General features: G+C 40.2%; 1 protein-coding gene across 1 annotated transcript; it reads left to right on the forward strand.

Annotated features, from left to right (window-relative positions):
• The first annotated feature begins 11264 nt into the window (after positions 1-11264).
• On the forward strand, positions 11265-12480 carry LOC147460010 (uncharacterized). Its single transcript, XM_086509941.1, has one exon. The coding sequence runs from the start codon at positions 11640-11642 to the stop codon at positions 12210-12212; it is 573 nt and encodes a 190-aa protein (XP_086366067.1). The 5' UTR covers positions 11265-11639; the 3' UTR covers positions 12213-12480.
• Positions 12481-12561: the final 81 nt, after the last annotated feature.

Below are 12561 nucleotides of genomic sequence, written 5' to 3' on the forward strand. Positions count from 1 at the left end.
TTGATGCAACAAGGTGAGTGTGAGGTGGTGAGAGTGAAGCAAGGCGGGAGCTCCATTAAGGGTATAATCCCTTTGTAAACTACTTCTTGTTTTGAAGTACTAAAGCCATTGAGTGGCTGCTTTCTCGTGGACGTAGCCCACATTGGGTGAACCACGTATATCGTGTGTACTCTCTCTCTCTCTCTCTCTCTCTCTCTCTCTCTCTCTCTCTCTCTCTACTCTATAATCTCGTGTATATAAATCTGTCTCTCTCCATTAAGTAATCTACTCAATTATCTATTTAGCTACGTCTTATTTCCTAACACAATGTTACGAAGACCTTTCACCTGTGAACATGATGAAGCAGACAACACTTCAAACAGACACTTCACGAGGGAGTTATGATCTTGAGAAGAGAAGAGGAGAGTACGTAATGTTCTTTATTTTTGCTTCATTATCCAAAGTGAACTTGAAAAACCCTTACAAAAGTTGGCTTTTATACCTTGCCAGAAGGTTTTAGGTCAAAAATAAGGAATTGAGGGATCAAGAGTTACAATTGCAAAGCTTATAGCCCCACTGTAATAGACTCATAAGTACAATTTCAATAAAGTACTTGCTTCGAGAATCAATAAATTACAACGGCTCATGGCTATAAGTGTCGAGAGTGTATGAAAAAAAAAAACATCCTCATTGTGTTGTTGGAATTAGGGTTGCAGAGAAACACACACAGCTTGGAGAAGACGAAGGAAGCTCAAGGCACACAATAGAGAGTGTGTTACTTAGTGTGCAATGGAAAGATAGATAGCCCTAGAATGATGGGCGTATATACAATGCATGGGGGAAAAAACCTCCTAAAGAGGGAAAAAATGCCCCGGCGGTCCTAGTGTGTTCACACACATCACTACCACATGTATATGGTAACAAATCCCCCCTGGAGTGATGCGGTGAACGAGAGCTGGCACATGAGTAAAGGGAAGTGCCATGCCCTGAGGACAGGATCAGTCCACAAAGGGGAGTAAGCCCAAAGCTTTACGGAAAGCTTCAAGCTTCTCACGAGACAATGCCTTTGTGAAAAGATCTGCAAGGTTGTCCTGTGTTGGCACATAAGCCAAGCTGATCTCTCCTGCTGAGAGCCTCTCCCTGACATAGTGGTAATGCACCTCAATGTGCTTTGTGCGAGCATGAAAAACTGGGTTCCTCTCAACTGCCAATGCACTCTGACTGTCAGTGTAGATAGTGTTGGCAGAGTCCTGTCCAACACCCAAGTCAGCCATAAGGCGTCTGAGCCATACACACTCAACCGTAGCTGTGAAGACTGCCCTGTACTCAGACTCACCACTCGAAGTGGCCACAGTAGGTTGCTTCTTGCTCAACCATGATATACATGAACTGCCAAGCATGAAACAAAAACCACTTGTGGACACTCGCGTGTCAAAACAACCAGCCCAATCTGAGTCCGAAAAAGCATGTAAGTCTGGCGGCAATGATCCCTCCTTGGGATAAAACAAGCCAAGATGTAAAGTGCCACTAAGGTAGCGGAAAATCCTCTTGACAGCTGCCAATGCTTAGACCCTGGGCTATGCATAAATCTGCTGACTTGCGAGACTGCAAACTGAATATCTGGCCTCGTGTTGCATACATAAATGAGGCAGCCAACAGCAGTTTGGTAAAGAGTGACATCAGCAGGATCGCCAGCATCATGTAGACTCAACTTCAAACCTGTTTCCATGGGAGTGGCAATAGGTTTGCAATCCTCAAGTCCAAACTTACATAGCAATGTCTCTATGTAACTTTTCTGACACAAGGCAATACCACCATCACACTGCTTAAACTGTATACCCAAGTAATGATGCAACAGCCCCAAATCTTTCATCTTGAAAGTAGCATTCAAATCAGCCTTAAATTCAGCAATATGTCTCTCATTTGGTCCAGTGATCAGCAAATCATCAACATAAAGAACCACAATGAGAAATACATCATCCTCACGCTTTACATACAATGTGCTTTCTGTTGGACTGTTACGAAAGCCTCGTTTAACCAAATGAGTGTCAGCTTTCTCATACCAAGCACGAGGAGATTGCTTCAACCCATACAAAGCCTTCTTACATTTGCACACTTTGTCCTCTTGTCCTTTTATGACAAAACCGCGAGGCTGCGTTACATAAACTTCCTCAAATATGTCACCATTCAAGAAAGCAGTAACAATGTCTGATTGATGTACATCCCAACCAAAATGAGCTGCCAATACACATAGAAAACGCACAGTAGTCATACGACAAGTGGGAGCAAAAGTCTCTTCATAATCTATGCCTTTTTGTTGTGCATAACCCTTTGCAACAAGTCGAGCCTTATGGCGATCGATCTCACCATCTGGCTTGCGTTTCAACTTGTAAACCCACTTCGTACCAATGGCCTTTTTGCCAGGAGGCAAATCACATAAAGTCCATGTGTCATTCTCTATAAGTGCATCATATTCTGATTTCATGGCAGCAATCCAATTTTCTGAATTCTGTGCTTCATCAAAAGACAGAGGCTCCTCAACATCATGTAAACTAGACACAGCCAAAGCATAACAATCTGATGCATAAGATGCATGGCGAGAGCCTGAACGAGTACGACTAGATAAAGATGCATCCAATTTACTGTCACGCAAAGTGTGCACCAGCCATTTTGGCATACCTCTAGCCTGCTCATTTTCAGCCCTTTCCTCATCAAGTACATCATGTACATCTGCATCAGTAATAGGTTGTTCTAAAACATTTTCAGAAACCCCCATAGGCTGTACATTTGCCTCATTGGAACTTACATTCGTATTTCCACCACTGAAAAGAGGCAACAAAGTGTCATAAATGTCCTGTGAGCTTACATTACTGTCTCTAGTACATGACAGCAAGGGCTGAACAGAGTCTTCCACAAACACTACATCCCGTGAAACCAGAATACGTTTTGTTTGTGGATGATACAACCTGTAACCTTTGCTTTCAGCACTATAACCAACAAAAATACATTTGACAGCCTTATCATCCAATTTTCTGCGCTGCACTTGTGGCACCAAAGCATATGCCAAACAGCCAAAAACACGCATGTGCTCAATAGAAGGTTTTCTATCATGCCATGCTTCATATGGAGTAATAGACTGCAAAGCTTTCGTAGGACACCTGTTAAGTACATAAGTGGCACACATGATGGCCTCAAGCCAAAAAGAATGCGGCAAAGCTTGACTTTTGACCATACATCGTGCCATTTCCGTTAGTGACCTGTTTTTCCTCTCAGCAACACCATATTCATGAGACATATACTCCCCCCCTCGATCGGAACGGAGGGTGCCATAGTACATTTTGAGACATTTTCAGCCATAGCCCAAAATTGTTTGAAGCACATAAAAACTTCGGACTTCGCTTTAAGCGGAAATACCCATGCATGCCTGGAGTAATCATCAATGAAAGTCACGAAGTACAGGTAATTGCCCAAGGACGGAGTTTGCATGGGCCCACAAACATCACTATGCACAAGCTGCAACCTGCATGTGGCCCTAACTGAACCATCCTTTGGAAACTTAGAACGCTGCATTTTACCCAGAATACAGCCTTCACAAACATGTTTGACAGGTGCTTCAAGAGGCGGCAAAGAAGCAACCATATCAGATTTCTGCAAACGCAGCAAACTGGCAAAATTCAGATGACCAAAACGTGCATGCCAAAGTTTTGCATCTGAAATAGCCCTTGAATCTGCAACAGCATTTGCAAAACTTTGTCCACACTTGTCATACAAAGTGAGCTTATACAGCCCACGGCACAAAAGCTCAGATGCAACAATTTCATCACCAAAACTGAGATCATGAACTGTACATCTGTCATCCACAAATTTGACTACAAGTCCAAGTCTAGCAAGTGCGGATACAGACAAGAGATTCTTCTTGATCCCAGGTACATAAAGTGCATCAACAAGTGTGAAGGAACTGCCAATAGCAGTAGTGAGCACAATCTTTCCAACTCCCTGAACTGGATAAGAGGCGTTGTTGGCACAAGTGACTGAATTCCCATGAGGGACAGACTCGAGAGAGGTAAACAATTCACGATGTGAGGTAATGTGCTTTGTAGCACCACTGTCGAAATACCACACATGTGAATCTGCAGCAACTGACAAGCATGCATCATGGACAGCAGGATTGTAAGTGCACTCTACGCTAAAAGCCCATTCTGCATCAACATCAGCATCACAATCTCCTTTCTCAGAAGACTCAACAATGGCTGCATTTGTAGTGGAACCAGCATTTGCAGTGGAACCACCCTCTTTCTTCTTAGCCTCTTTGGCCTTCAACTTAGGACACGACTTAATCAAGTGATCATTGGCTTTACAATAATGGCAACGCATCTTCTTTTTGCCCTTATCACCAGAATTGCCAAACGAAGTGCTTCCACCAGAAGCATTAGGAACAGAATTTTTGCCACTCACAGCAGAACCATAAGAAGTGGCTGCATTACTGTTACCACCCTTTGTTTGAGAAGCAATAAAAGCCTGTTCAACTGCACACTGCCTAGTCCTGTTTTTTCTAGAAAGAGACTCTTGCAACAGCAATGTGCATAATGCATCAAACTTGACAACTTCAAGATTTCCTTGGGTCATCAGTCTCCAAGTACTAGCAAAAGTCTGGTAGGAATCTGGTAAGGCATCAAGAACAGTCTGCACAAGGGAACTGTCCGAAATGACTTCACCTGCAGAAATGAGTTGCTCATTGATATCCTTGACACTAGCAAGGAAAGTGTCCATATCATCTTCCTCATGCATAATCTTCGACTCTAGCTCTTTACGCAGCAAAGCAATTTTAGCCTCATTGCGGCTTGCATAAAGACCTGCTAGAATATCCCAAGCTTGTTTTGCAGATTTTGCTGAACGGATGTGAGGAATAATGGTGCGCTTCACAGACAACGCAATCAATGCATGAGCATCCACATCCTTAACATCCCAACGAGCTTGTTCTGCCGTAGGCAAAACAACTCTAACAGCTGCAATCCTTGCAGCAAGACCTGCAACATCCTCAACATCGCCTACATCTTCAGAACCAGGACGTACATCAATGCCCTGCACAATGTTCCAGATACCTTTTGACACAAGAACATGTTGCATCATATAAGCCCACATAGGGTAGTTGTCCCCATCCAACCTGTCCTCAGCAGCAAACATCTTGAACACATCTGTGTTGTTGTTGTCAGCCATGGTAAATGTTGCACCTGATGTGAAAACTGCCCGAAAACAGGAGAAATGGAGCGGGAACAACTTGTGCTATATAGCACAAACCGTAGAAGACTATAAGGCACCTGTTATGCAGAAAACGGCACTGACAAAAAATCTGCACAAAATGACGAAATAGCCTGTGCAGTATTGCCCGTAGTGGAAACGGAGGCCGAAATGAGCCCAAATCAAAATTCTGAGCAGACCAATCTCTTCGAGCTATCCCAAAATATTTGTCGACCTGCGAACGCTCGCCAAAGCTCACTGAAATCAGAGAAAGTGAGCAGGCGTGTGCTGGAGCAGCTGGCGACTAAGCCCGGGAGGACGTGACCTGCTCTGATACCAATTGTTGGAATTAGGGTTGCAGAGAAACACACACAGCTTGGAGAAGACGAAGGAAGCTCAAGGCACACAATAGAGAGTGTGTTACTTAGTGTGCAATGGAAAGATAGATAGCCCTAGAGTGATGGGCGTATGTATATACAATGCACGGGGGAAAAAACCTCCTAAAGAGGGAAAAAATGCCCCGGCGGTCCTAGTGTGTTCACACACATCACTACCACATGTATATGGTAACATGTGTCTCTAGGTCATCCTGTGTTAGCTAAGATGCTAACACTCACCTACTCCTTAATCTGCTCATAACTCTAGATTTACATAGCAAAACTGTATTTTATGCATTGGAGGGGTATAGTGGCATCATTGCTAAGCTCTAGGATGTATTTGGGGTAAAAAGCGGTTAGGTCAAATATGTCCTACAGATAATATGTGGGATTTTGGTAAGTGATCGAAAGGGAGATTTAAGGGTTCAGGCATATGTCTAGATGTTTTTAACCCATTCGATAAGTTTTGTCTCGTTTAGATTCCATTTTCTTGGTGAATTGATGAGATTTGCCTATTGTGTAACATATAGCTTTTGTTGCCTAACATGCAGTAGAGTGTAGATTTGGGTGAGACAAAGATTGAGTTTCTTTTTTGAGATATTGAAAACCTCTCGTAGCCTCCATGCACTAGTCAATTTAACTCCGTCCCACGGTATGACATTTGTGTTCGTGGTTCTCACTATCACTACAATAAGATACCAAGGATTGGTATTTGGAGAGCCCAACACATTACCACAACATTTGAGACTTGTGTTGAGAGTACCTCACACAAGTTGGGGTGTTCACGTGTACACTATTTTGGTCCTTTAGGTGTGTTTTCTATCACAATATGTTCCCCCCTATGCACGTAACAAGGTCATGCTAAGAGTACCTCTCTCTTCTCTCTCTCTCTCTCTCTCTCTCTCTCTCTCTCTCTCTCATCAGTATTGAATTATTGTTTATGGTCAATTTGAATGTAATGTATTTAAGGTTTCTTTACATTTCTCTTATGTCCAAACAAAAATTTCAAGTTACTACTCTGACATTCTGCATGTTTTTCTTAGCAAGGGTTGTATTTATAGTTATTACTGTTGCAATTTTTTCTAATGTAGTATTCAAGACATTTGTTGGCATATTGTTAGGATCTCGCTAAGAAATGGTGTAGCCTCCGCAATGACTGTGTGTAACGAACAACAGTGCCCAAACCCACGTGCAAAGGAGATACTGGCTATGAGTCTAACAATAGCGGGCACTACCCCTACTCTGTAACCAACCCAAAACAAAATAGAATGAATAAAAGGACCCATTGTCAAATTAAAACAAAAGAAAAATTGAATGTTTTCATAGAAAAAGGTAAGTCTAATAAGCTTAAGATATAATAAAATTTAGAAAATTGATATTTATCACATTTTATACGTAATAGAAGAAATAAAATAAAACACATTATTTTTTCTTTAAAAATATGTTAATGCTTTCTCATTAAAAAAATATAGATTTAATAAACATAAAAAATTATAAAATAATTTAATGAAATGAATTTTTTGAAAGTCCTTAAATGAAAAGACCCTTTATCAATACCTCACATCATGGGGTCAAACTCCTATGAATTAATGTTTAATTTTTTGTTTTCTAAAGCTTTTTTTAAGCATCCCAAAAAAGTGAATGTAGGCTCTAGAGAATAGCATTTAAAAGGCTATGTTTTCTTTCTATTCACAAAGACTTTTAAGCCCCTTAGGGATACTTATTTCACAATGAAAATTGAACAATCTTCACCCTTGGAGTACTAAGGCCTTTAGAGGCCAAAAAGATAGTTTTAGCAAGCATAAGCATAGAGAAAATAAAACAATTTTAACTATTTAATGAAATGAATCTTTGTGAAGTCCTTAAATAACAAGGTGAGGACTCACGATGGCCTGTTGAAGGTAAGGGGGGAGGAAAGATTTATCAAAAGTAGGTCTTAATCAGTGTTGTAGTTGTATTTGTTTAATATAAAATTGTATTGTCCATATACACACACAATTACAAACTAGCGGTTCCAGAACGGCTTACTGGTCGATTTGACCCCACCATTGTCTTCAACGACAGATTATGCTATAAACGCCCTACCTAATGTCTTATTATTTAAAGACTTCTTTTTTAATGCTTTCATAAAAAAAGGTAGGTTTAATAAACATAATTACATAAATAAATATATATATATATATGTGTGTGTGTGTGTGTGTGTATTTATGTATGTATGTATGTATAGAATTTACTAGAGCTATGTAAGGTGAAGCTTCATTTTAGCATTCTAAAATAATGAATGCAAAAGAAGTCAAGCCATGTGAGGATGCGAAATGAAAGGTGAAATAAAAAAAATTCTTTAATATTATAAAATTTAAATAACATGTAAGGTAAGTCTCAATCAGGCCATTTTTTTATTTTTTTCTAGTCGATACTAGCTACTCGCAAATGGCTTATATATTATGAAGGGGTCCCAATAATAAGGTAAATGGTGCACATTGCACATTAGTATTTTGAAACAAAATAAAACAAAAAGAAAGTAAAATAAAAAGACACATTAAAAATCAAAACAAAAGAATATTTTAATGCTTTCAAATAAGCATAGTAAATAATTAAACAATTTAGTAAAGTGAATATTTTTGAAATCCTCAAATGGGAGAATCATTTATCAATACCTCAGTGTTTGAGAAAGGTTTGTCTGAGCTTAGGCTTAAGCCGATTGAAAATCGAGATTAGCCGATTGCAAAGGATGGTAAAGGGAGAAAAATCCGATAAATTATACTAGAAAATAGTTCGAATATTTTGCATATTTGAAAATTTCTACTAGTATTTTCAGTTTGTATTTGTATAAGGAGGAAAATTGTCGCTTAGACAAAAATACTTTCTTTAAGACTACATCATAAGATCAAAGTCCTTTGAATATTTTGTGAGTTTTGCTCAATATAATTCACTCACAATTGTGAGTTTTGCTTTATAAAAAAAAAAGATCAAACTCCTTTGAATATTTTGTTTAATGCTTTGATCTCTAAAGTCATTTTCAAGCATGCAGACAAAGTAAATGATGCCTTGGAGAATAGCTTTCTATTCCAAAGTTAAAGCTTTCTATCCACAAGACTTTTGAATTCCTTAGGGACACTTGTCTCTCAAAGAAGGTGTAAGGAAACAATTGAAGGGGCAACAAAGTTATTTTAGAAAGACCCTTGTCATGTGGCACTCATCCAGCCAAAGAATCCAACGGCCTCGGTGTTGCAACAACCTTGCACAATGAACCCTGTGGCCTTCCACAGACCAACAAAATGAATCTTTACAAATGAGAATATGAAAAAAATTTATTGAATGAATACTTCATATCATATATCAAACTTCTATGAGTACTCTTTAATCCTTTTTCTCTAAAGTCTTTTTCATCATGCAAAAGAGAAACTAAAGCATCTTTGGGAAATAGCATTTGAAAAGAAATGATTTCTTTCTCTTCAACGTTTAGGGGACACATGTCAAGCAACTAGAATTGAACTACCTTCACCCATATGGATACTAAGGCCTTTAGGAGGCCAAAAAAGACAAACCAACAAAAGTTTCAAGAAGTGAACATCTGTTGCTCCCTTCCTCTTCAAGAGAAATATACGTATGCTTATGATTTTCCTTATTGATATACTAGATACAATACAATAAAGGAATAGCAATCGTTTTTAAAAAATGAGAAACACTACTTGCAATAGATTTTATAATAATCACTTAGTATAACCCAATAAAAAATTGCAAAACTTTTGAAGGGAACTTAGGTTTGCATACAAAGTTCTATCTACACTCACTATATGCATGGTTTTCGTAAATTAATAATGAGTTGAAAGTAGTGAATAAAAATAAATCATATCAATATACTCATAATACACACTGCGAAATAATGTCAACAAGTTCAAAAAGAAAATATAGTGCTTTCGACCTTCTCCATATATCCATCGCTATAGCTAAACTAGTGTCCACCTTAGGGGTGTGTAAATTGGAGCCCCAAATCAGTGCCTACAACGTCCACGTCGATGCTATTTGTTGGGCAAATTGGGTTTTTTTGATATGGCGATGTGTAACCTCCCTTAGAATTTCAGAGTGAGCCTTTCAACTTGTTGTTTAAGTGGGCCCTTCGTAACATATAAGCCATTTGTGATTATGTGTGTATAATGGACAATAAAATTTTATATTAAGATAATAAAAAATGACGTGTGATTGTAAGCACTCATTCATACCCGCTCCCCACAACTTTTATCCCCCTTGATGATGGGTCTTATCTTTAGTAGGCATTTGGCCTCTTCACCTTGTTTTTTTTTAATTTTAAATTGCTAGAAGAAGTATCGTTCCCAAATTTGTATGCAACTTTATTGTGCAAGTACGTTTTCCTTATGCAAGTTTTTTGTATAAATAGAGAAGCAATTGCTTAGGTAGTAGTTGTGTCTCTTTGTCATACAATATGCTCTACTTTGATGTACAAGTGTTCGTATGTTGATTTCGTATTGATCTGTATATTATTTGAATAAGTATAGCTTTTTCATATAGTTATTTTACTACAATGTACAAGTCGTATTCGAAAGCAAGAATGGTAATGGAACCAATGTTTGTTTTTCAGGGATACACAAGAGAAAAATTAACACAGTTATACAAGTTATTATATCATACTTATGGAATATAAGATAGAGTGCTACAAAAATAACACAATAAGTCGGTGAATTTGTAATTTAGCCTCATTAAGTGTGTACAATATTTACACTTGTATTTAGGGAAACCAAAGACGGAGGCAATCAATAGGGGATGAATATAGATTAAGGAGTAGCTTCCTAGTTTCTATATCTAGCTATAGGGTTTATGGTTTAGAATTTTTGCACGAAATCACTCAATTTTCATAGGTAGATCAGTAAGTTTGTGGTACTTTTTGTACCATTCTTCAGTGATAGCAGTGTTGGACAGCGGAAGGTGGCGAACTCCATTAACATAAGTTTACCTCTTGGGAAGATAGAGCATGGAAAAAATAGAACTCAAACATATTCCTTCTAATATTTGAGCACTATTATATGTGTATTTTCGTTCATGGTACCTTATTTTCAAGCCCAAGCAATTGTTACGCAATCATTGGTGGGTTGTATGTTGGCCTGAGCATAGCTATTCCATAATATAATGTGTAGGGGCCTTGATAAAGAGATCAATTGCTCTACCAATCATTGGGCATGTCAAAGAGCACCATAAAGGGCTTTACAAGCATGTAAGATGCAAGAGAAGGCTCTGCTTTACACGATGTGAGAGGTAGAAGGGCGTGCCAGGCCCAGCTAAGGGGAGTGTGGGAGGGGAGGTCCAAGTAGAGAAGGCCTGGGATGTAAGCGAAAGAGTTTTTTTTTGGGGGTTTGAGTGGAGGAGGAAAAAGGGAATAATCTCTTTTATGAGTTTTATTTTGAAAGAGCCATTAGGTGGCCATTAGTATTTGCCTCACTATATTCAAGTAAATAACCAGGCACTATCCCTTTCTGTACATTATTATCAATCTTTCTTCTATTGGTCTTCCTCATTCAGCATAACGTTTCTTCGCAAACAGCTTTCCTTTGATACCCAGTGCGTTCTACGCATAAGTAGATCGCTTATGCACTTCCTTGGCATCTCTCTTTCACTTTCATCAAAATAATCAGGGAAATAGCTATATTGCCGCTTACAAGGCAATTCAATATGGTCTCCATGAGGCATGGCAACGAGTTGCTAGCCTAAAGCGCTACTCTCTCTCCCCGAGGGGAGGTCCCGTCAGCCAAAGTGCAGCCCCCTCCTCCATGTCGCCAGACAACATACGTAAGCCCTCCTCCACGTCGGTAGACAACAACCTGCTTATAGCGTCACTACTGCAACAACACAGGTCGGTGTTTGGCGTGCTAATCTCCATGTGTTGCCTGCTGGCTCTGCTTTCCTTGCCAGTCTGAGCTTCTCTCTCCTTCCTCGCGCCGCTTGCCGACTTAGCCTTCCTCGACACCCTGAACCTTCTTCCAAGCTTGCCCACTAAGGCTGACCCCACATCCAAGGACTCATTCCCACAAGATGCAGCGAGAGAAGTCCTCCACACCAATCAAGTCGACACGCCTCTTTGTGCCCACTCCACGGGTGGATCCGACAGACCTCCTACGAGCGCAACTCCGAGAACTTAGAGATGAAAACACTGAACTCAAGGGGCGTCTTGAGGCCCTGGAGACCCGCCTCACCCTCTTGGAGTCACAAAAGCAAATCGACACCGAGCATATCCTTGCCCAAGCAAAGGAAGTTGAGCACACGCTCACTGCAAGTATGGCAAATCTTGCCACTCAAGTCAATGAAGCAACCACCATCGTATCTTCCAAGGTAGAAGAATGCATTCAAGAATGTCAACGACAAAGAAGTTTGACGCTATCCCTCCGCATCGGGGGCTTACCCTCTACTTGGTGGGAGGACGATGATTGCACTTCCACCTTAGCCAAGCTCAACCAAGCCATTCACCCGACCGAGTTTGATCCCAACACAATCGAGAAGGTCCATCATCACCACCACAACAACCAAGGCACCCTCGTCTTCAAAAACAAAGAGGCTCCCAAAGACCTTTTACAGCAAACTCGACCACTCAAGGGCTCCAAAATCTAGATCAGCGAGGCCTTGACCCCCGCTCAACTCAAAATCAAGAAACAAGAATCCAAAATGTGCGTGATGCTCGAGCAACAGGTAAATGGGCCATCTATCGAGGTGGCAAGGCACTCCCAGACCACCCTCCCCCACCCACCCTCCCCCACTCCCTAAGTGACGTAGTTCACAACTTTGTTGTATCCGCATCTAGTCATGCTCCAATGTACCCTCTTGGTAAGAGGCACCATGTATGTTTTCTTGGTCCCATAGGTCATATTTGACCTCCAAGGACGACAATGACATCTATCTCTCTCTCTCTCTCTCTCTCTCTCTCTCTCTCTCTCTCTCTCTCTCTCTCTCTCTCTCTCTC

The sequence above is a fragment of the Adiantum capillus-veneris genome, chromosome 4, assembly GCF_014529385.1.
Source record: "Adiantum capillus-veneris isolate H3 chromosome 4, ASM1452938v2, whole genome shotgun sequence".
Lineage (NCBI taxonomy): Eukaryota > Viridiplantae > Streptophyta > Polypodiopsida > Polypodiales > Pteridaceae > Adiantum > Adiantum capillus-veneris.

Coding starts and splice junctions, on each gene's coding strand:
- LOC147460010 (XM_086509941.1), top strand. CDS start 11,640: ATGCAGCGAGAGAAGTCCTCCACACCAATCAAGTCGACACGCCTCTTT.